Source organism: Anas platyrhynchos, chromosome 8 (assembly GCF_047663525.1).
Source record: "Anas platyrhynchos isolate ZD024472 breed Pekin duck chromosome 8, IASCAAS_PekinDuck_T2T, whole genome shotgun sequence".
NCBI lineage: Eukaryota > Metazoa > Chordata > Aves > Anseriformes > Anatidae > Anas > Anas platyrhynchos.
This window is the reverse complement of record NC_092594.1, coordinates 16,588,771-16,611,862: the sequence shown is the minus strand read 5'-3', so window position 1 is coordinate 16,611,862 and position 23,092 is coordinate 16,588,771. Positions and strand designations below refer to the sequence as shown.

At 61.7% G+C, this 23,092-nt stretch overlaps 4 protein-coding genes across 5 annotated transcripts in view; 1 reads left to right on the top strand and 3 right to left on the bottom strand.

Moving 5' to 3' along the window:
* The first annotated feature begins 4,028 nt into the window (after positions 1 to 4,028).
* PHGDH (phosphoglycerate dehydrogenase) lies at positions 4,029 to 7,459 on the top strand. Its single transcript, XM_038182662.2, has 12 exons — positions 4,029 to 4,266; positions 4,656 to 4,807; positions 4,915 to 4,980; positions 5,059 to 5,113; positions 5,192 to 5,290; positions 5,371 to 5,503; positions 5,611 to 5,759; positions 5,870 to 6,022; positions 6,162 to 6,294; positions 6,449 to 6,576; positions 6,740 to 6,968; positions 7,213 to 7,459. The coding sequence occupies exons 1-12, from the start codon at positions 4,129 to 4,131 to the stop codon at positions 7,365 to 7,367; spliced, it is 1,590 nt and encodes a 529-aa protein (XP_038038590.1). The 5' UTR covers positions 4,029 to 4,128; the 3' UTR covers positions 7,368 to 7,459.
* Positions 7,460 to 7,963: 504 nt separating this feature from the next.
* HMGCS2 (3-hydroxy-3-methylglutaryl-CoA synthase 2) lies at positions 7,964 to 10,993 on the bottom strand. The gene is made up of 9 exons (XM_027462650.3): positions 10,837 to 10,993; positions 10,255 to 10,709; positions 9,879 to 10,004; positions 9,499 to 9,663; positions 9,256 to 9,424; positions 8,973 to 9,143; positions 8,575 to 8,681; positions 8,338 to 8,463; positions 7,964 to 8,256 (listed from the first exon to the last, which is right to left on the bottom strand). Exons 1-9 carry the CDS (start codon positions 10,938 to 10,940, stop codon positions 8,150 to 8,152), a joined length of 1,530 nt encoding a protein of 509 aa, XP_027318451.3. The 5' UTR covers positions 10,941 to 10,993; the 3' UTR covers positions 7,964 to 8,149.
* Positions 10,994 to 11,860: 867 nt separating this feature from the next.
* Positions 11,861 to 14,639, bottom strand: REG4 (regenerating family member 4). Of its 2 annotated transcripts, none has more exons than XM_072041700.1 (6): positions 13,572 to 14,639; positions 12,785 to 12,881; positions 12,573 to 12,685; positions 12,341 to 12,475; positions 12,163 to 12,268; positions 11,861 to 12,023 (listed from the first exon to the last, which is right to left on the bottom strand). In XM_072041700.1, exons 2-6 carry the CDS (start codon positions 12,864 to 12,866, stop codon positions 11,950 to 11,952), a joined length of 510 nt encoding a protein of 169 aa, XP_071897801.1. In that variant the 5' UTR covers positions 12,867 to 12,881; positions 13,572 to 14,639; the 3' UTR covers positions 11,861 to 11,949. The 2 variants fall into 2 exon arrangements, with proteins under 2 accessions (XP_071897801.1, XP_021133155.2); XM_021277480.4 differs by having other exon boundaries at positions 12,785 to 12,872; positions 13,572 to 14,629.
* A 1,008-nt stretch (positions 14,640 to 15,647) lies between these two features.
* Positions 15,648 to 23,092, bottom strand: part of NOTCH2 (notch receptor 2) — an 84,614-nt gene continuing 77,169 nt past the window's right edge. The window contains exons 30-33 of the mRNA XM_038182661.2: positions 21,371 to 21,672; positions 20,852 to 20,999; positions 20,257 to 20,354; positions 15,648 to 19,387 (exon numbers count right to left, since the gene is read on the bottom strand). Of these exons, the coding sequence (XP_038038589.2) occupies positions 18,044 to 19,387; positions 20,257 to 20,354; positions 20,852 to 20,999; positions 21,371 to 21,672 (1,892 nt within the window). The 3' untranslated portion in view covers positions 15,648 to 18,043. The remainder of the gene's footprint in view (positions 19,388 to 20,256; positions 20,355 to 20,851; positions 21,000 to 21,370; positions 21,673 to 23,092) is intronic.

Sequence of the window (23,092 nt, the reverse complement as noted above, 5' to 3'; positions counted from 1 at the left end):
CGGAGGGGACACGTCTGTGCTGTGGGGCCGGGATGGGGCCACGCGCCCGGGGGGTGCAGGGTCCCCCCTGGTTCGGCCAAGGCGGGGTCCTCGTCGCAGTCACCCCACGGCCCCTCCGCCAGGGTGTCCCCATGGGGTGCAGCGTCCTCTCCTGCCATGCTGCTGGCCATGGGGACGTCACCGTGGCAGGGGTCCCTGCGGAGAGGAGCCCATGTCACACACACGGTTCCCCCACAAAAGGGGGAAATTTCACCCGGTTTTCACCTCTCCCCCTGCTGGATACGGTTTGCAGGTGGCTGCCGCGGCGCTTTTGGGGTGGCGGAGGTGATCTCGACACCCCAAATGTCACCCCAAAGCCTGCCAGTGCACATGCGAGGGCGCGTGAGTGTGCGTGTGTGCTCCTGCGTGCCGCCACCAGCCCCCGGGGGCCGCGCAGATGGCGGTGCCCAACTGCGAGCACTTCGGCCCCATTAGCAGCCCTGACCCCCCTCAGCGGGCAGCAGGGCCACCTGAGCCCCCAATAAAATCCCCCAAAGCCTCCCTGGGGTCAGGAGGAGGAGCTGGGGGGGCTGCACGGGGTGCCCCCCAGGAGGACCCCTGTGCGCCCCCGCCTTATCGCGGCTCACCCGCTGCTGGCGGCAGCCGCCATCAGGTTTATTTTCAGCAGGGAAGCGTGAGTCATTTCAGGGTTTAAAGAATAAAGAAAACAGATTGTTGTGTGTGTGTGTGGTTTTTTTTTTTCCTTAAAATAAAACAAAATCATTTTTCTGTATTTTCCTTTTCCTAATCCCCACGTTTTTGTAATGTGTGGCACAGCGGGTGCCCCAGGGCCGTGTCCCCAGAGCTGGGCACACCGCAGGCACCTCACGAGCAGGGCAGACAGCACCACAGCCTGGCAGCGAGCAGGGGAACAACCTGCCAGGAGGGGAAACTGGAGCACGATGGCTCCAGCGCATGGCCCTGCACCCTGACAGGCATCATACGCGAGGACGCACGGCACCCAGAGGCACCCAGAGGCACCCAGAGCCACCCAAAGGCACCCAAAGGCACCCAGAGGCACCCAAAACCAACCCGAGGCACCCAGAGCCGTGACATCCAAGCAGCTCGGTACCCAAAGGCACAACACCCGAGGAGGCCAAACACTCAGTGGCACACAATCCAAAGAGGCAAAATTCCCAGAAGCGTGACACCCCGAGACATGATGCCCAAGGACGCACGATATCCAAACACCACGGAGCTGTGATACCCGGGGGCACAGCGCCCATGCAGACACCCAACGAGGCGCGGAAGGAGCCCAGCAGCACGATGCCCACGGTGCTGAAACACCCAGGCAGGGGCGTGCCAGGCCCCTGTGGCTCCCACAGCCCAGCCAGCACGCCCAGTACCCAAACTGGGAGCCCCGTGCCGGGCTGCGGGGACAAGGCTGGGAATTCATCAGCAGCAAAGGGGAGGTCAGGGCGGTGCTGCGGGAGGACAAGAGCCCTTTCATGCCGGCTGTGCCACCCCTGGAGCACGGAGCAGAGCTGGGGTGCACATCCCTGGGGTGCAGACCCCTGGTGCAGACCCCTGGGGCCCCCCACCCTCGCAGCCAGCGTGCCCTGGGCCCCGCGGGCAGCCTGGCACGAGGGGTGCCACGCGGCCCTGACTCACGGCACCCGCTGACTCACAGCATCCCAGCGCCTGCACCGGCACCAGCACCCCGGGGTGCCACGGGGCGAGGGCCACGGCCACAGCGGGGTGCAGGAGGGAGGCTGCTGCCCCATGGCACAGCGTCCCCAAGGTGCCTGGCACCGCACAGAGCCAGGGACTCACCTCCTGCTGCTGCTGGAGCGGGAATTTGGGGGAGATGGGGAGAGCCCCGCAGCCTGCGCCCCAAATCACGGCCCCACTGCAGGGCCACCGCTGCTCCCAGCAGGGCCCACCTGCGCGGTGACCCCATCCTGGTGCCACCCCGGTGCCACCCAGCAGCTCGGCCCCGCCGTGTGGCACAGCACGCCCTGCCCAGCACCCACGGGTCCCCACGGCACGGTGCTGGATGAGGCCCCGTTCCCATCCCACGGCTCCCCCGGGGGGATGCGCAGGGGCCGGGCAGGGCGATGGGGGGGGTCCCGCAGCCCCCACGCGTGTCCCAGCCCCGCGGTCGCCCCCGGCCACCTCCCCACGGGTGCCCGCGGACCCCCCGCGCGCCCCCAGCCCCCGTGGCCTCACCTCCGCCGAGGGGCTCGCATCCTGCCCCCCGGCCTCCGCCGCACCGGGGGGCACCGGTGGGCACCGGGGGGCACCCGGGGGGCAGCGGGGGGCGCTCCGCAGGCTCTGCCGGGCGGCCCCAGCGTGCGCCGGGGAGGCGGCTCTGCGGCACCGGCCGGCTCCGCCCGCAGCTGCATCCCTCCTCCTCCTCCATCCCTCCTCCATCCTTCCTCCTCCTCCTCCTCCTCCTCCTCCTCCTCCAGAGCCTCCCCCCCCGGTACCCAGTGGGGTGCCACGTCCCCAGAACCCCCCCAGTTTCACCCCAGTTGTGTCCCAGCTGCCACCACAGCCGGTGTCACCCAGTGTCACCCGCTGGCGCTGCCAGCTTGGGGGTGCCCATCAGTGCGTGGGGCACAGGGGTAGGGTCCATATCTCTCCGTGGGGACGTGGGGACACGCCAGCTGGCACTGCCACCCATCCCGTGTCCCCTGTGTCCCTGCCAGGGGTGCCGGGGTGCCAGCGAGCCTCAGGGCCGTGCTTCGGGCTCTGCTCCCCAGGAGAGGGCACCAAGCAACCGGGAAAAGCCGGCAAAGGCTGCCACCACGGTGGCTTGGCCATGGGCACCAGCATGGGATGGGGTTTGTAGGGTGCTGGGCACGGCGAAGGAGCCCCCACCCGCTGCAGGGGGTGTCCCCCATCCATCCTCAGGGAGATGTATGGATGTGGGCGCCAGGAGCCACCAGACAGTGACACCAGGGAGGTGCCATCGCGGGGGCCTGGAGCGAGGTCTTAATGGTTAACAGCAGCCGGGGCTGTGCCAAGGCCCCTCTGCCATCCTGGGGGGCTCTGTCACCCCCACCACACGTCCTGCCCTCGGGTGCCCCCAGCCCGAGGCTGCCGTGCCCTGTCTGTGGGGCTGCCGCCCCTCCGAGGGGCTCTGCGGACCCCGCTGCGGGTTTTCTCCAGCCCCAGCCCTTGACCCCGTCCCTCGCCCTGTGCCAGCCGCCCTGGACTTTTCTCCCTGTGGCGTCACGGTTGTTCCCTGGCCGTGGCCGTGGTGGGCTGTGCGTGGTGCCGGGGTGTGCGCGGTGCCGGGGCGCACACAGCCCACAGCGAGCGGGTTTGGGGCTGGCTGCACCACAAGGTTTTGTCCCCAGGACAAAGGGGACCCCCTCCGCCCCTCTCCATCCCCGTGCCGGGTCCCCACGCTGTCCCCTATAGGGCTGGCGCTCTCCCCATGGGGTCACCGGCCGCAGCCCCGTGGCTCCTGCCCCACGGAGGGCGTTTGCTGGGCGGCTCCTGGGCACCCCACGTAATTGGGAGCTGGCGGCTGGGGCTGGCCCCGTGCCCCAGGCCCCTTATCGGGGCATTGCTCAACGGTGGGCGCGATGCCGGGGCGGGCAGGGGGCACGGCACCGCCTCATCTCTCAGCTGTCCCCCCCTGTGGGGCTGGGGACACCCCATTGCTGGGGGGCTGGGGGCACCATGCCCTGTAGGGCCGGGGATGGGGCTGCCAGCAGCACCCGCAGCTCTGGGGTTCAGCCATTTGGCACCCCACAGCCCCCCTCCTGCCTCTCCATGGCAGGGAAACTGAGGCACGACGGCGGTGCGAGGGGGGTGCAGGACCCAATGGGGTGCTCAGGACTTGGGGAGGCCCCACCACAGCCCCCTCCTGAGCTCCCCTCTCCACCATCCCCCCTGCCACAGGGTGGGGGGCTCCGGGAAGGGGGCCAAGACCCTGGGCTCGCAGCCACCCAGCGGGCGAGCGGGGTGGGAGAGGAGGGAAAAGAGGTGGGATTATGGAAATGGGATCCAATGAGGCAGCAGCGCAGCCCCACAAACGTGCCCCTCTGGCAGCATTTAGCCCGGCGGGCGGCCCGCAGCAGCCTCTTGGTCGGGAGCCCCACGGACGGACCCCGACAGCCCCAAAGTGTCCCCACCATGGCCTTGGCCAAGCTGCAGAAGGTGCTGATCAGTGACAGCCTGGACCCCTGCTGCAGGGACATCCTGCAGGCCGGTGGCATCCAGGTGCTGGAGAAACCCGGGCTGAGCAAGGAGGAGCTGCTGGTGGAGATCGCGGTGAGCGCCAAGGGGGTCCGGGCACAACGCGGGGCTTGGGACACCACCGACACCACCGACTGTCACCCCCGGCTTGGGTGGGTGGCAGCAGGGTGCCAGGCGGGCACCGCGGTGGCCTCGCGGCCCCGTGCCCCGGTGGGACGTGACGGGGACAACATGGGGACGCTGTGGGGTCGAGGAGGTCGAGGGCCCCCTCTCCAAGCGGGTCCCGTCCCCGCCTCCTCCCGTCTGATGCAAGAGCCCCGGCTGGTTTCACGCTGCCGATCCCAGCCCTGCGCCCCCGGCAGTGGCAATTCCCAGCCCGCCGCCCCCACGGGTGACGGGCCCCCGGGGAGCGCCAGCCGTCCCCGTAGCCCGTCCCGACGCACGGGATCCGTCCCCCCCTCCAGGACTGCGATGGGCTCATCGTGCGCTCGGCCACCAAAGTCACCGCCGAGGTCCTGGAGGCGGCCGAGAGGCTGCAGGTGGTGGGCAGAGCGGGCACCGGCGTTGACAACGTGGACGTGGAGGCGGCCACCAGGAAGGGCGTGCTGGTGATGAAGTAAGAACGGGGCCCAGAGCGGTGCCACCGAGCTGGGAGGGGTTTTAGGGTGCAGGGGGTGACCCCCGAGGTGAGGCCACGTCGGTGACACCGCTCTCTGTCCCCAGCACCCCCGCTGGGAACAGCCTCAGCGCCGCCGAGCTGACGTGCGGGATGATCCTGTGCTTGGCCAGGTGAGCGTGGGGCAGCTCGGGGGGGGTCACGTCCACCCTACAGCCCCCAGCCCCGTTCTGACCTCCCCCCCCTTGCAGGCAGATCCCGCAGGCGGCAGCCTCCATGAAGGAAGGCAAATGGGACCGAAAGAAGGTAGGAGGCGGGCACGGAGAGGGGTGGGGGACAAGGGGGGGGGGGCTGCAATGGCTCAGCCTTCCCCTCGCCCCCCAGTACATGGGCATGGAGCTGAACGGGAAGACGCTGGGCGTGCTGGGGCTGGGCCGCATCGGCAGGGAGGTGGCCACGCGGATGCAGGCTTTCGGCATGAAGGTAAGGAGCGGGGCAGGGGGCAGTGCTGGGGGTGGCACCGGCTGCAGCAGCGAGCCCCCCCCTGCCTCGTTCTGCCCCAGACCATTGGCTACGACCCCATCATCACCCCCGAGACCTCGGCCACTTTCGGCGTGGAGCAGCTGCCCCTGGAGCAGATCTGGCCCCGCTGCGACTTCATCACGGTGCACACGCCGCTGCTGCCCTCCACCACGGGTAGGGGGCTCGGGTGGTCCGCAGGGGGGGTGTGGGGTATCCAGGGCATCCCCCCCGGTATCCCCAATCCTGACGGATCCTGACAGGACCCCAATCCTACCCCACAGGGCTGCTGAACGACAGCACCTTCGCCAAGTGCCGCCGGGGCGTGCAGGTGGTGAACTGCGCCCGCGGGGGCATCGTGGACGAGGGCGCGCTGCTGCGGGCGCTGCAGTCGGGGCAGTGCGGCGGGGCCGCCCTCGACGTCTTCACGCAGGTTAGATGGGTCCCCGAAATAACCCTACCCCATCCAGAACCCCCCCAACCCAATCCCGGCACCCCCAAAATGAGCGCGGGGCTGAGGCCGGGCCGGGGCTGTGCCGGCAGGAGCCCCCCAAGGATCGGGAGCTGGTGAACCACCCCAACGTCATCTGCTGCCCGCACCTGGGCGCCAGCACGCGGGAGGCGCAGAGCCGCTGCGGGAAGGAGATCGCCATGCAGATGGTGGACATGGCCACCGGGAGGGGGCTGGCCGGCGTGGTGAGTCCCCCGTGCGCCGGGGAGAGGAGCGGGGACGCTCCGTGCCTCGGTGTCCCCCTTGGCAAAATGCTTGTGGGACCCTTTGGGCTCACCTGTGGGTTTCCATCTCCCGTCCCGCTCCTCCTCCTCCTCCTCGCAGGTGAACGGGCAGGCTCTGAGCAAAGCCTTCGCACCCCAAACCAAGCCCTGGATCGCCCTGGCCAAGGCGCTGGGCTCGGTGCTGCGCGCAGCGGCCAAGCAGGCGCAGGGCAGCCTGCAGCTCTGCACACTAGGTGAGGCGAGCAGGGTGCGCCCTGCGCCCCGAGGGGACACCCCGGGGGTGGAAAAAGGAAAAAAGGTCGGGAGGTGGCTGGGAGATGGGGTGAGGGACGGGATAGGGGTGGGCACGGGCTGACCGCACCGCCCGCTGCTGGCTCTGCACCCCAGGGACCCCCCTGAAGGATGCCGGCAGCTTCCTGGCGCCCGCCGTGGTCTCGGGCATGCTGGCTGGAGGCAGGCAGAAGGAGGTGACCCTGGTGAACGCCCTGCTGCTGGCCCAGGAGGCCGGCCTGAAGGTTTGTGCACACCCGGAGCTCCACACACCAGCCTGATTGATGCCCCAGACCCCATCCATCCATCCCTCCTTGCCAAGCGGCACGACCCCACAGGGCTGCCGTGCCCCCCAGGGACACCCCATAGAGGGCTTTGGTGCTGAGCAGCCGCCTCTCTGCCCCGCAGGTCACAGCCAGCCACAGCGACGTGGCCCCCGAGCCCCACGGCAGCTCTGGCTTGCTGCAGGTGTCCCTGCAGGGCACCCCGCTGCGCGCGGTGGGGACGGTGCAGGGCAGCACCCCGCTGCTGCTGGAGCTCGGCGGGGCCACCTTCAAGCAGCCGGCCCCGTTGGCTGGCCACGTCCTCGTCTACAGAGCCAAGGCCTCCGAGCCCAGCACGCTGCCTACGCTCGCTGGTGAGCTCCTCGTGTCACCCCGAGGGAGGGAACAGCCCGAGGGGGTCCCCAAAACCAGCCCGGAGTCAATAGGGGGAAGGCGGCAAGGGGGTGATGCAAGGAGAGGTGGAAAAAGGGTGGCTTGGGCACGGGGTTGGGGTCTTGGAGCGAAGGGGTGGAGGAAGGGATAACATCAGGGAGCTTTGAGGGGGTGTGGGGTGGGCAGAGCCCTGCTGCAGACCCTGAACCCTCTCCTCCTGCCCAGGGCTGCTGGGGAAAGCGGGCGTCCAGCTCCAGTCCTACCACAGCTCGGGCGCCGTGGCTGGGGAGCAGTGGAGCGTGGCGGGGCTGTCGGCCCCGCTGCCCGAGCTCGCCGAGCTGAAGCCGCGCGTCACCGAGGCCTTCCAGCTCCACCTCTAGCCCCACACCACCAGCACGGGCTCTGCCCGCGCCCACAGCACCCCAGCGGCTGGGCGAGCGCCGTGCTAAAGAATAAAACATCCAGGAGAGAGCGTGCCGTGCCTCGTCCGTGCGGCTCTGCCCCATGGCGTCCCTCATCCTAACCCTAATCCCTTCCCCACAGCTTCTGCCCCTCGAGGCTCTGCCCCATCACCCCCAGCACTGTTTGCTCCAGGGTGCAAAGGTCTCTGCAGGCGCTGCTGCAGCACCGAGGTCCTGTCCGGCCACGGTCTCCAGGGACCAGGCAGCGCTCCAAGAAGTGCTGAGCCCACCCTGCGTGGCCTCCCCGCTCTTATCCACCAGGAATTGTCCCCCCAGGCTTTCCCATGGGTACGGTGCCGTTGTCAGGAGCTGGGAAAATGGGATTTTGGCACCCCCGTTGGACCCAAGGCGCTGGGCACACATCTATCCAAGGGGTACGGGGCAGGGAGGTGCCGTGCGCCTTGGGCACGTGGGGTGCCTGGGGATAAATCCCATCCCACACCGCAGTATTTGGGGGCCCTTTATGGGGTGGGAGGGCTGGGTAGCAGTGATCATTCACAACTGGGAGCCAGAGCTGGGGTGTTCCTCCTCGCACCCACGCTTTATTCCCTGTGCCGCCTGCATTTGGGCAGAAAACGCCCCCGTCCCCACCAGCTCGGGGTCCCGAGTGGCTGCTCGCCGCTTCCCCACCCCAAAAGGAGCGGGGTCCCGGGGCTGGGGGCAGGCAGGGAGGGCAGCCTCCCCCCTCACCGTGCCGTGCCCTAGAGGGGCTTCCTGGCGTACTGCCGCCGGTACTTGTCGTCCACCCGCTCCAGGTACCAGGTGCCGGGGAAGAGGTCCGTGTGGGAGCCGTGGGGAGTGTGGTTGGCTGCGGGGACAGGGCACGAGGCTCAGCGGGGACGGTCACGGGGCCCCAAAGGGGAGGTTGTCCCCCCGTGGCCCCGCTCACCCAGGTGGTGGGTCTCCTCCCGGCGCTTCATGATCTCGGCGAAGTCCTGCGGGGCCACGCGCTTGCGGGCGTCCAGGCGGGTGGGCAGGTCGGCCAGGCTGGAGAGCAGCTTGTCCAGGGGCGAGCCTGGCCATGGGTTAGGGTTAGGGTTAGGGTTAGGGTCCCTAATCCCCGGCCACAACCCCACACCACCCTCCCCTCCTGGCATCCAGCTCTGTTCCCCTTCACGGGGCTCACCCGGGGAGGCGTCCTGCGAGACGCGGAGCGAGAACATGCTGGCAGCCAGCCCCGAGCCGTAGGAGAAGGCGCCGATCCTGGAGCCGGCCAGGTCCTGAGCCGAGCACCTGTGGGGGGAATTGGGTCCCATTTGGGGACACCGCCCTGGTGCCTGGCTGTTCCCACAGCTCCTTCCCGGCCGGTGGCTGGGCACGGCCACTCTTTGGGCACAAAAAGGGGGTTTTCATCCCCGTGGCGCTGGCAGAAGGGCTTTGTGCTCTCCAGCAAAGTGGCATGGAAACGCTGGCTCGGGGACAGCGCGGGGCGGGAGGCGAGCCCGTGCCCACGTGGGGGTGGCACGCAAGGAAATTTTGGGGTCTCCAAATCACCCCCCCCCGCCGCCAGCCCCCGGGACTCACTGTGCCAGGAGGGAGGCCAGGCAGCCGTACATGGACGGCGTGTACATGTTGCCATTGCGGGAGGAGAGGAGCAGGGAGGGCTTGGTCTTCTGGTTGAAGATCTCCTGGCTGGCCGCCTGGAAAGCCTTCTCCACCTCCTTGCTGGTGTAGGTGTCCTCCAGCTTCACGCCGCTGCCCGGAGAGAACCCGGCTTGAACCCCATGCAGGCAGCCCCAGGAGCAATCTGGGGTGTCCCCACCGCACCGGGAGGGATGGGGGACACGGAGGGACCCCCTGCACCCACCGAAAAGGCTGCAGCCCCTTGTAGAGACCGCCGGACGTGTCGGGGTTGGGGGCAGCCAGGAAATCGTTGAGCAGCAGCCGCCCCACCGACTTCTGCACCAGCTTGCAGAAGGGCGTGTGGAAGATGAGGAACTTGAAGTCGTCGAGGGTGAAGGGCTGGTGGATGCCGGCTGGAAGGCAGAGCGGGGCCGTGAGCCTCCCGCGGGCTGCGGGGCCGTGCAGGCACCCCGGTGGCAGCGCTCACCCTGCTGCCGCTGGCTCTCCGCCTTCCTGCGGTACACGGCGTAGCAGCGGTCCAGCGCCCGCAGGTAGCACTGGATGGACAGGGGCCCGTCCACCACCGGGTACTCGGAGGCCAGGTCAGGCTTGTAGAAGTCGTAGGCGTGCTCCATGTGGGTCCCCCGCAGGCCTGGGGGGCACAGGGGAGAGCCGGGTGTCGGGGTCCCAGCACCCTTGGGTGCTGCCCGTCACGGTGACCCCAGCACCGCGATGGCCACAGCACCTCCACCGGCCTCCCCGGGTGCCTAGGGTGGCACAACCAGCCAGGACCCTGAGGTGCCCAGCGCTGGGCATCCCTTGGCACTGTCACCCCCCGTCCCCGGGGGTCTCGGCGGCAGCACCAACCTCTCTCCAGCACCAGGGGGGCGTTGGGTCCCACCAGCATGGCGATGGCGCCGGCACCTCCCGTGGGCCGCGCGTTCCCCGTGGCGTAGACGGCGATGTCCCCGCACACCACCACGGCGTAGCGGCCTGGGGGAGGACAGAGGGGCCGGTGGGGACATCAGCATGCAGCAGCCTCCATCCCGCGGCCCTGGCACCACCCCAACACCCCGATCCCTGCACCATGGTGGAGGAAGGAAGGTGATGGGCAGCCTGGAGGGGCAGCAGCTGCCTTCAGGGCATCCCTGGCTTTCAGGCCACCTCCTGCCTCCTTCCTCCACCCCACGGTGCCCTCCCCGTGCCCGGCTGCCCCCCAGCCCCACGTCCTGTCCGTGCCCACCGTCCCAGGCGCTGGACTCGACCCAGGCAGCGGCGTTGAAGAGCGAGGCCGTGCCGCCGTAGCAGGCGTTGGTGGTGTCGATGCCCTCCACGTCGCTGTTGCCCGAGTCGCGGAAGAGCTCCATGAGGACGGTCTTGACGGCTTTGGACTTGTCGATGACGGTCTCGGTGCCCACCTCCAGGCGGCCGATGGCGTCCCAGGAGAGGTGGCCGCGCTCCACCAGCCGCTGCACCACCGTCAGGCACAGGGAGTTGATGTCCTCGTGGGCGGCACAGAAGCCCATCTGCTGCTGGCCCAGGCCCCGCGTGTACTTGCCGGCCTCCACGCCGTCGTAGCGCTCCAGCTCGGCCTGCTCCACGTACTGTGCGGGGAAGTACACCTCCAGCGCCAGGATGCCCACGTCCTTGGGCCACGTCCCCGTGCCGGCCGCCGCCGCCGCCGCGGTGCTGGAGAGGCTGCGGGGCAGAGGGAGCGGCGACGGTCCTGTGGCGGTCCCCTCTCCGACATGCCAACACCCTTGGGTGTCACACCCCCCACCTTTGGGCTTCGTGCCCACCCTGCCTGCTCCATGCAGGCGCTCACCGTGCCTGCGGGGTGGCCGCGGGGCACTGGGACACCCGGGGTGCCCGCGTCGGCCCCCGCCTCGCCCCCCAGCAGCGCACAGCACGGCCGACCAAGCGCAGCATCTTCGCCCCGGCCGCCGGACAAACGGAGGGACAGACGGCGGGACGGGCTTGACGCAGCACTTTTATAAACTGCCTGGTCCCACCGTGGGCGGGCAGCGTGGCCCCCCTGGCCCTTATCAGCATGCTGGGCCCTGGTGCTCAAAGGTCGCCGAGCACCAGCCAACACGACAGGGACAGCAGAGCGAGCGCTGGCTTTGGAGGGGGGGAACTTGCAGGATGTCTCTGTTTTGTGTCCCAGAGCTTCGGGACATGCTTGGCTGGAGCCGGGCAGAGCAGCGGGATGGGCTCGGTGCCTGTGAGTGACCCACTCGGCGCTGTGCCCACAGGGCAGTGGTGGCAGTGGCACCGGTGGCTCGCCATCTGTGGCCACCAGGCAGCGTGCACAGTGCTGTGACCTCCCCTGCTGCCTGCACCAGAAGGTGGTGGGTGCCCAGTGCCACCCATGCCATCTGGGACGCGTCTGCCTTTGTCATGTGTGGCTGCTCCGGGGCAAAAAGATGAGGTGTGTGGGGGCAGAGCCGTGTCCAAAACAGCAGAGCAAACAGGCACGTGATGCTTGGAGCAGCACCGCGGTGGCACAGGAGGGGACCTTTGGTCCTGGTGCTACTGTCAACATGGCCCCTTGGACCCGCGTGTGCACGGGAACCGTTTGCACCCAGGGGGGCCCTGTCCCCTGTGCCTGCACACCCAGGACAAGCCTGTCCCCACCCAGGGACACTTTATGCATGCACCATGTCCCTCCTGGTCCCATGGCCCCTGGGGACTCACCCCAAACACTTCTCTCCCCACTCGACTCCACCAGCACCAGCAGCTGGGAAGTGTTGGGAGCTGCAGCAGCACCCTCCTCCTGCCCCTACCCCTGCCTCGCCCCGACGCCCGTGGGCAGAGCAGCCCAGGTCTTTGCAAAACAACACACTGAATTTGCATGCTTCTCTTTTTATGGGTTTATTTTTAAGAGATAAGGAGGGAGGTGGGATGGGAGGAGGGCAGCCAGCGCGGGGTTCGGCGCTCACTGCGAGGGAGTGAACTTGCAGATGAAGTGGTGCCGCCGCTGGCAGTCGGCGCTGGACCACACGGAAAAACCTGCAGGAGAAACGTGCAGAGGGGTCAGCGGCTGGTGGGACAGACCCCAAGCTGGGACACCAAGTGCTCATGGGGTTCCAGAGGAGAAAGGGGCACGAGCTGAGAGCGAGCATGGGGACATGGGGCTGCAGGCACTCACCGCTGGTTGGGGTCAGCAGGGCGCAGTCCCCCCCACGGGCACCATTCCCAGGAAGATTGATGGACTCATTGTACCTGCCCCCGTTGGTCCACTGCCAGCTTTTGCCCTGCACACGACAGCAGGGTCAGAGGCACGACCCCGCTGCCCCCAGCCCCGCGGGCACCCACCGCCCCCTCACCTGCTGCAGCTGGAGGCCGAACCAGACGGGCTGCGAGCGCTGGTAGTAGGAGATGACCCTGCGTAGGGTGGCCGCCTCCTTGGGCTCCTCCACCCACACCAGGTGGGCTCCAGAGTAGCTGTTCTGGCACTGTGCCTGCGGGGGGGACACGGGGCAGTGAGGGGGCACCGGCACCCCGCAACCCTGCCGCAGGGGTGGGGGGACAGCCGGCCATGCACCCCGGTGGGCTTACCTCTGCCTCGTCCCAGGTGCGGAGCTGGCGGAAATACCTGAAGCAGCTGGTCTTGTAGTAGGACCAGCCCACGGGGCAGTCGACTAGAAACCTGGCGCCTGCTGAAGGGAAACCTGTAGGGGTGGAGATTCAGCCCTGTGCCCCCCACCCCGAGCCAGAAGCGTCTCCCCAGCTTGTGGGGTGTAGGGCCCCCCGTGGCCGCCAGGACTCACCGGTGACCTGCAGGATCGCTGTGCAGCCCAGCAGCAGGAGGGCACACCTGGCCGCGGCCAACATCCTCCTCCCTTCTGGCATCGTCCCCTGCAAGAGCTTGGTGGGGTCACCAAATCCCTCAGGGACAGGGGCTGCTGCCTTCACATGGGATCGCCAACCCACCCTGCTACAGCCTGAGCCCGGCCCCTCGCAGGAGATGGCACCCAGGGCTGTGCCCCCATCCCCTCCCCGGCACAGGTCACTGCTGCAGCCCCCCAGTAGGGTTCAGGGTCCCCAAGGGGCATCGCCAGGGGGGTCCCAGCCCTATCGGTGCTGGCGTTGGTGGGGGGCACCCAGGGGAGCCGCGCTGCTCTGTGGGGACCACAGGGAGAGTGCGGCCACCATCATGGACCAGAGACCCCATGCCTTGTGCTGGCCCAGGGCAGCAGCAGTGACAAGGACAGAGCAGGGGCCGGTGGGGCTGCAGGGACTCTGTGCACGACTTTGTTTTCTCCCCCCAGCTTGCATCCCCGCCAGACCCATGCTATGGAGGCAAATCACATGCCACCGCAGCGCAGCTCCCCTTTATCTGCCCTAATCCCCTAATTTGCCGACCCAGCTCATCTTCCCCTCAAAGAAGCAGCGACAAAAGTCAACGCAGGGCTGAAAACCGCATGGCTGCAGCCTGCCCCGTCCAGCAAGGGCAGCGCCCGCCTCCCCCAGCGCTCCCACCACCCTCGGGCCCCCCGGCGCTGCACTGGGGAGAGCGGGCAGCAGCGGGGACAGGCTGGGGGTCCCTGTCCTCACCTGCCAAACGGAGATCAGAAGGAATAACGGCCTCTTGTTGAGTCCTCCGGGACGAGAGAGGAGCTGCCCTTTATAGCCCCGCGCTCGTCAGGCTCACTATTTGCCGAGCTGAGGTGATGGCCACCATAAAAACCTTACAGCTTTGCGCTCTCCACCTCCGCTGGAAGCCCGCCAAGCTGTCGGCTGTTTGCATTCGGCGACAGGAAGAACCTCTCCTAGTTGGTCAATAAACCCCCTGCAATTAGCACGAATTACCCACGCAAACGGAGATGCCTCTCCACACCTTCCAGCCTCACACCTGCCGGGGGGGCCCACCCGGAGCACCACAGGATGGCGACAGGGACGAGACCCCCCCGGGGGAGGCCGTCCTGGGGTGGGCCGAGCATCCCCGTGCCCAGGCCCCGGTTACGACCCATGGGGTCGGGGTCGGGGCCCGCGGGGCTCATGCCCTGCCCGGCTCCGCAGTGCGTCAGCCACCGCCTTTGTTTGAACTGCCTGGCGGCATTGCCAGCAGGATGCAGGGCGCGGGGACAGCCCGCGGCCGGGGGCCATCAGATAGCGGTGGGGACAGCCGGCCCCCACGCCCAGCACTGACGCAGGGCCCCGCGGCCCTCTGAGGAGATGAAGAATAGGAGGAGGAGGAGGAGGAGGAGGAGGAGGAGGAGGCAGCTCCTCCAGCCCCACCAGGCCTCAAGATGGCCGCTGCTCCCCGCCATGAGGCAGCGGCCGCGTGCTCGCCCCTCAGGGCTCTCTCATGGCTCCTGCTTCCCCAAATACACAGCTCCTCCAAGCCCAGCGTGCGCTGGCAGGCCCGGCCCTCGCCCCGTGAGGGAGGGTGGAGGATCAGACCCATCTCCCTCGCCCACGCAGCTGCGATGCAGCCGCCGCATGCTGGGAGCAAAGGGAGGATCCAAAGGAGGTGGCTGCCTGCTATCGCTTCTCCGAGGAGAAAGGGATGACCTTGGAGATGGGGCCCAGCCACTCTGGCTAATGGGGACGCTCTTCAAACACAGCAACCCCTCCCCTGAAGACGAGGCTTCACCCTCGCTTTATGAAAAAGCATGGAAATATCCCCCCCGGGAGCCTGAGGCTACTCCATTACTCCTCAGCTAAATAAAAGATGCCCCAGTTCCCCGCCTGGCTGGTTCAATGAGGCTTGTTTGGATGCACCAGGACAGGTTCTCACAGGCCGCTCATCATCAGGGGCAGACGCACGCAGCCAGCCCCAGGAGATGCAGGTCGCAGCCTGAGCAGCCCCAAACACATTGCAGCCATGCCCGAGAGGCGCTGCGCTGCTCGGTGGAGCTGCCTCAACTTTGGCACGGATGGGGAACCCTGTGGGAGGTGGATGAAAGCCTCCTGAAGACTCCTACTCGTCAAGCTGGCTCTGCTGGAAGATGAAGGAGCTACGCTGTTTGAGTATTAAACTCCGAAATTGTCCCCCCAGTGGCTTTATTATCCCTCCAAGGCATTGTAATTCTGCTAGCAGCTCCACCAGTGTCCACAGCGAGAGCTGTAAACCTGCCAGGTGAGCATTTGCTCAGCCTGAGGCTTCAGGGGCAGCTCCCTGCTCAAAACCCAGGAACGAAGCCATTGTCAATTTGTTCTAATTGTTCCAGTCTGAAACTTTCCAGGTCTGAGAACACAGCGTGGAAGAGCCACGCTTCCCGGCTACCAAGGCTGGAGAATCGTCACAAATCCCCAGCCCTGCTCCAGCTCCCAGGGACGTGAGAGCTTTTATTCAAAGCATCTCACAAAAAGATCATGTCCCAGTTCCTCCCCATCCATTCCAGCTGGACCCCCGCCCCCCCAGATCCTCCTGCTAAGCTTGAGCGGGGCACAGCTCCTTGGATGGAGCTAACGATGTCTGTGTGCTTCTGAGGCATGACAAAAAGCACTCCTGAACTCCAAAAGCTCTCTCCTGACCTGGACTGCAGAGGTCCCGATGAGTCCTCCCCTTCTCAGGGGCCCAAACAGCTGCCACACGCTGGAGATCCATTTATAACCCCATCTTCACAATGCAGTGGCTGTGCCATGATAGCTGGGAAGGCAAATGAGAAGAGCAGCACACAGACACCGGGCACATACTCTTTATTCTGGGAATAAAAATTGCTTATACATTTTGCAGCAACTATTTTCATAAAAGACTTTTATAAAAAATGTAAAAATAAGCAAATATTTTCCATTATTAATATAGGAAAATGCTGCTGTGTGAATGGTTATTCTACAACTTACGAGATAAAATACCACCTTAAGGAGATATTATCTTTACAAGTAGTTAAAAAAAGAAAGGCAGAGGGCCATCATATTAACACACCAGGCACGAAACTGGCTTCGTTCCACAGAAAGCACTCATCTTGTAAATGGTAGCCACATATATAAAAAGGCACTTGGTTATTTGGGGCTAACGAGGAAAAGCCCTTTGTTTCTTTAGCATTGATGTAGCAACACTTCATTATTTGCAGTGAAACATGTACCTCAACAGACCTCCAGGAGCTCGCGGGCTCCTGCCTGGAAATCTGAGTCAGTTGCAGCTAAACTTCACAGTACACACTGCGGCGAGTGTGACGGGGAATGCTGTGTGCGTCAGAAAAAGCAGTAACTTCAGGACAAAAACTTCAGCCCGAAAAACACGGCCCCTGGAACCAGCTCCTCCTGAGGCCCTGCCTTCATGTACCATTGAGTTGAATCAAAAGAATAAGAAAAAATAAAAAAAAGCTTTACTCTCGATTAGAATGGAAAGAAACATCAGAGAAAAATACTGTACACGGTAGGATGCTAAATAACCGCTGCTCAGAGGGGAGCGGCCGCCTCTGTCCTTTGGCGACAGCCGACAGCTCCAGATCTCTTTGGAACGCGTCTGCAGGGTTCCCCCGAAGAGGTAGAAGCGAGCCACCCCTAGAAACCTACACTTCTACTTCTGAGTGGTGTAGAGCCCTTCAGGGAAGTGTTACTCTTGTGGAAATAGGGAGAAACAGCGGCTGTCCAGCCAGGGTCAGGGACAGCTGCTCTCCCGAACTGCAAAACCGCCAGGGGAGCTCGATGCCGCTGCCGTGCTGTGTAGGCATCGTACCTCAGTCAGGAAATTGTAGTACAGGCTGGAGCTGAGAGCAGAGCACAGCCCCAAACCTGTGGACCGAACTGCACTAGATGGTTTCTGAGCTATTTGGTCAGCCGCTCGGCCCAGCTCCTGGTTTCAGCTGCGCTGCTGGAAGCCTGCTCAGGACTCAGTGCTGCAGCTTCCTTTTGGGAAGGGGAGGACGAGGCAGCACTGCCCCAGGGCTGGAGCGAGAGGGACGCTTTGGAAGGGCTGGAGACCGTTCCCGACACAGAAGGACACACACTGCAAACATATAATGACATCCTTGACGCTTCTCGATAACACCACAGCGAGGCAGCATACGATACCTGTAGGACAGGACACACGGCAGCCCTCGGATGGAGGGGAGGGGAGCGCCGTGCAAGAATGCTGGGAGCTTGCACTATTAGGTTTTGAAACACTCATGTTAATCCCCAAGAGCTTATCAGCAGGCCTGTATGACATCCAGGGCATCTCTTCCGATAGGGGAGCGCGTGAAGGCTGTCACAGACACGCCTGCCGTGACGGGAGCACGGGGAGGGTAGTGTGTCAGGAGGGTCAGGCGTGTCTCGAGGAAGACATACAGCTCGGGAGAGATGTGCCTACAGGCCACCGCAGGGGAAAGACAGGTCAGACCAGCATTTTCAGGAGGAAAAATTTTTAAAAAATAAAATAAAAAGGCTTAAAAGAAGACTATATGTATATATAATCTCAGAATACCTTGAGGGCAGGCAGTGAGAATGGTACGGGGTTATTAGTAGGTTTGTATAAGAAAAAGGCTCTCAAAGAGAAGAGGGTGAAGCTGCGTGACAGAAACTGGTGACTCTAGTCACTTGACCTGCAGGTGTTTTGGGAAGTCTGGCTTGCTTGCTGAGCAAGGAGAGCCGTGGGAAGGAGGGGTCTAGGAATGTGGGTGCAGCTCTGAGCTGAGTCAAAACAAGGCAACTTGAACTCGAGGAGAACTAGTAGAAGGTGCTTCGGAGAGAGCGGTTATGTAGGTAACAAAAGGAGTAACAAAATAAGGATACAAAGCTGGTTTTGGCTAAATTTCTGGAGAAACGACCATGAGATGCATTAAGCTGAAGAGCTGTCTCTCCAGATAAGTGGTGGAACGCGTTTAAAAGCGGACTGGAGAATCCAGTGCAGACAGCAATCACACCCGAGGTGGATGGGAGTTGGTTAGAAGCGACCCAGCTGGTCTTCTCCACCACCAGCTTCTACAGTTCTCTGTTTAGGAAAGCATAAAAGCTTACAGCAACCACAGTCCCTCCAACGAAAGAACATCCTGGGCTCATTAAGACTCTTGGATACTACAATGGTTCTTCATTTCCATTCTGGAAGACCTTCATGAGTTCTGGAGTCCGCTTTAGTCAGGCTTCACCTCGGGCAGCCTTCAGGCGTACACCTGCATGTTGTTCCGCTGCTGCTCCGACATGTGGGCGGCCGCGGGCCCGCGCTGGTTGTTACCGGGACTGGTTGCCACATCAGACCAGTCAGAGGCCGAGTGTGGGGAGGAACTTGACCACTGGTCTGGAGATTCGGGCGACGGAGTCAGGTATGGGTGCTCCCCCTGTAAGTGCCGGTTGTGGCTAGGAGTCCGTTCTGTGGCCGAGGAGTAGCAGCTGTGCTGTGACGGAGGCGTGGGGTACTTCCCCATCGAGCTCTGGAACTGATGGTAAGCTGGGAGGATTGTCTGAGCCACCTGCCCGTCCTGCTGAGGGATGGCAGCCATGGAGAAGGAGGCGCTGGGCAGCTGGGCCAAATCTGGGATCTGGTACATGGAGCTGAGAGGCCCAGCCATGTTCTGAGCACAGTTTGACTGGGCCTGCTGCGGCAGTGCTTGCTGGTTTATGCCACCCTTGGGAACCAGCTGGAAAGTCATGATAGGGGGCAGAGACTCCCTGGACACTCCCATGTGCTTCGTATCTGCTTGGACCAAGCCGCTCTGCTGCGAGACGCTGGGGTGCGAATGCATCACCTGCGGCACCATGCCGAACATCTCGTTGTACTGAGACTCGTTCATCTCCATGCGGTTCATCCACTCGCTGGAAACGTTGGCCGGCCGCAGCCTGCCGAGCCCGCTGTTCGGAGGGGTCGTTCTGTGCTGCGAGAGCAGCTGGCTGACAGACGGGAGCACCGTGCCGGACCCACGGCCCAAGGGCTGCATCTCGTGGAGGTTGGAGAAGGACATCGAGTGCGCGGCCTGCACCGATGGAGCGGTCAGCAGGGAGCTGGGAGACGAATGCAACACCCCTGGTGACGGCATCACTGGAGACGATGTTGGTTCGGATGCAAAAGCATGGGGCGATTCGAGGGAGTCGACTGGTGACAGGGTCACTGAGCTCTCTGAGAACTGCCCTTTGCTCTCGCTGAGGGACTTCTTCCTTCTCCTCTTTGCGTCTTTGGTGAGGTTTGTGGGCATGATGCCTTTGGCATTCGGTTTCCGCGACTTCTTGCTTAAGGAAGCGTGCTTCAGATTGAGAAAGGATCTATTTGGGCCGCAAATGACCGGGGAGAGGGCAGAGTTCAGCATGGCACCGGGGTGCCCGGTGGGGCTGTGCGCTAGGTTGTACTCGTTGAGAAGCTGCACTATGTCGTGGTGCATCCGGTCCTGGGCCACGTCCCGGGGCAGGCGATCCATGTGGTCCGTGATGTCTCGGTTGGCAAAATGGTCCAGCAAGATCTTCGCTGCTTCGAAACTGCCTTCCCGAGCAGCAAGGAAGAGCGGCGTCTCCTCCTGAAAGCATAGAGCAAGTATTTTAGCAGCTTCATTACGGTAGGGAGCAACATATACCTCGTGCTCTTACGGGTATGGCAACAACTGGAAGCATGGTCTACTGCAGTACCTCATTAATTGCCTCCAAGAACAACCCACCCTGGGTTAAACCACCAGGGAGGGATAAATGCATACTAAACCATCCCATCAGGATGGGTGCTGTTCTGCCATGAGTCCTTTGAGGAACTTTAAAAGCACCCGGTGCCTTTCTCCAATTGTACTCCATAAGGAAAAGTTACAAAGGACTAACACAGCTCAGAACTGGAGCTTGTTGGGGGCTCTACAATCCACTGGGCAACACAAAATGATTCAAAAAGGAAGCTCTAGACAGAGGAAAGAAGTCAAGGACTTAGATGAGGCAAAAACTAATGTAAGTAAAGTTACAAGGCCTGCACAGTGCAGACTGTTTCTCACACAGTGGGGTTTCTGCCCCATATCCTCCCTGCATTGGGGTCCCTGGTAATGAGACAGGACACAGCTGCTGCTGTGCCACCAGATCCGACTCTTGGCTAACCAAAATCCAGCTGCTTTACATCAGCAACAGTCCACCCTGGTGCTCTCATGCACCAACTGTGCATTGCACTCCCTTTCTGCAACAAGGGCAAAACAGCACTGATGCCCAGAACATGGCCAAACAAGGAGAACTGCTGCCCCAAATCAAAAGTCATGCAGGACATCCAGCATTCGGGGAGAACTCCAGTCGCAGGCCAGGTTTGGAAGACCCACACTGAGCACCCAGTTCAGAAAATTTGAATTTAGTTCACTTCCAACAGCTATGAGATGCTTTGAGATAGGAAGGACAGCCATGCTGAGCACCACCCAAACCATACCTTGTTATCCTGCATGTCTCTGTTGGCTCCATTTTTCAGCAGCACTAGTGTTGCTTCCACGTTGTTGACAGCAGCAGCCCAGTGAAGAGCAGATTTACCTGCAGGGAAACCCAAGAACTTCGTTAAAAAACAGATGAATTATCCTCTAAAGAGCCAAGATGGACAGAGCACACTGAGGGGAGCAAGCAACTGCAGTACAGTTCATAGCATGTGAACGTATCCTGAACCGATGTTTGCACTTTGGAAATTGTGTGACATTCCCAAGACACAATGGTACTTCCAGCACTGGCTCTCTTTCTGTGTGTTATTTATTTGTTGTTATTTTAAAATAACCTGTCCAGAGAGCCATGTCTGCTGTACACAAAATCCCAGCACATCCAACCCTGTATTTCTCCTGCATCTTTCCCAGGACTTCCTAACCAAGCTGCTCTGAAGCAGCCTGAAGTTTGTTATTGTTGGGAGGACATCTGCCAGAGAGTCTGCTGTCCTATTTAGTTATGGAACTTAGGAGCAGCCCAGCCTCTCAGAGAGCAGAAACCCTCCCCTCCTTGCTTGCACCACATTTGCCCAGCCTGGTACGTCACATCCACATTACCGTGGTCATCTACGGCGTTCACATCCGCTTGGCAATTAATCAGCTCAGCCACCATTCCTTCCACAGCCAGCCGTGCAGCCAGAATTAATGGGGTTGTTCCATCATTCATACGAGCATCCAAGTCTGTCACTCTGTTACGGATCAAGATCTGGACAACACAAGAAGACAGATTTATTTATTTTTTCCAATAATGCTACAGAGGAAAACCAAGGATTTCAAAGAAACTCAAGAGCGACTTTATAGCGAAAAAGCAGCCTGCGCAATGAAATGCAAGAACCCAGATAACGAGCGAGTGATATAGATGCAGTCAGACTTAATAAATAGATGCAGGACAATTTATGCATGCTGAGCTCTTCAGGCTAAGAATACTTGAGGAAACTGGATCTAAAATAGAGTTTCACCTGGCTATCACACTGTGAAAGGTGTGAGAGCATGGAAGGGAGTGAACAGAGCACAGCCTGCAAAGTCTCGTATATTACAGTGTACAAACACTCTAAAAAGGTTCTTCAGTTGCTGTACCTGAAAGACACCCTGAGCATCAGCAGCTACAGCTGCGTGCAGGGGAGTCCGTCCCATGTTGTCCCGTGCGTTAGCATCCGCACCAGCATCCAGCAAACGTTTTGCAGCATCTGCTCTGGAATAACGGGCTGCCAGGTGCAGCGCCATCTCCCCAGTGCGGTCCGTTTGGGCCTGCAGGTTGGCGCCTTGATAGATCAGGTCTGTTATTATATTTGCTGAGGAGTCTTCTGCATCTTCGTCATCCTCGCTAATATCGGAACTGCCCACACGCAGAGATGCCAGCATCAGAGGAGTACATCCATCTGCGGACAGAAGAAAGGTGATCACGTTAACCTAACAGTGACAGCAGAGGAAGGAAGCCCTCTCCCAGTGCATTGCCTCACCTTGACCACTGACAGCTAGAGTCCCTCTGGTCACTTCAGCACAAACCTCTTCTCCTAACTTAAAGCCCAGACTTAACCACCTGTTTTCCTTCCAAGCAGAACTCTGATACTTAAATCCAACCACAACAGAACTTAGATAATTCTCAAAGAAGTATCATAAAACAAAACAAGTTTGCTGCTGAAGTGGAAAACTTCCTCAAAGCGTACAGGCTAGTTAACTTTGTAAGGAGAAGAAAGGGCTATAAAATCAAAAACTTCAAGTGTATAACTATTCATGTGGATGTTGTAATAACATATCTAGGGAAAAGAAACTATTTATAGAGAAAAAAAATACTGCACAGCTAACACCCGATTATTGGCGTCATTTCACAGACATTTTCACCCGATTATTGGTAGCATTTCACCTGAAAAGAAATGCAGACAAAAGCCTTCAGATCTGTTACGATCTTTTAAGTCTTCATTAAAAGGACACCAAAGTTGGCTAAGTGAGGCACATAAAGCTGAAAAATGCCCTAGTAAGACTGCCTGAATCAACTTCATCTTGCTTGTAAGACACTTTACCACACCCTAGGCAAAGCAAGAGGGACTGAGATGGCAGCAGGACTGAAGCACTGTGCTAACTGGATCTCCACAAAGATGAGCACAAATTTTGCTTCTCCAGCGTGGCTTGCTAGCAGAAATTCAAGACCATCTTTGAGCAACTGCCTGGTTTATTCCATGTACAAGCAGGAGGCAGTTTGGACCCTATAGACAACAACCTCCCTGCCTGCGTTACTCTCAATCTACAGGGCACTAAACAAAGCGTGTGATCACAGTTAGGATTCTGTGCAGATAAACACTGCGATGACAACCTCATGTAAGTGGTATGCTTACACAGGAATATTCCCAACTTCTGATCGTCAGGCTTTCCTAACTCTCTTTTTTAAAACAGCTCCAAAACTTTTATAAAACTCTAGGAACTATCCTTCTACAGCTGGGAACCACATCAACCACCCGCAGAGATCATGGCTGCAGCAGCAGACCTGCCTCCCTGAGCCAGGCTGGCAGCAGGATGCATGCTCCTCCTAGCGGCCCGAAATCAGGGCACACAAACCCTTTCACCAAACTTTCTCAGGATTTGTTGGAAGGCAGAGAAGCGTTGACATACAGACCCGGGTTCAGTTCCAAGACCCAGCCATGGCTACAGACCCCCTCGCCTGTTGTCCAGAGCTATACCTCTCTTTGTGCTTCTCCCTCCCTCCCACTGCTGGCTCTGCTCCCCTGTCCCAAATGAACACTCAGTATTCAAGTCAGGCTGTGGTCTCCTCCGTACTGCCCTGATACAAAGAGCAAAGAAATG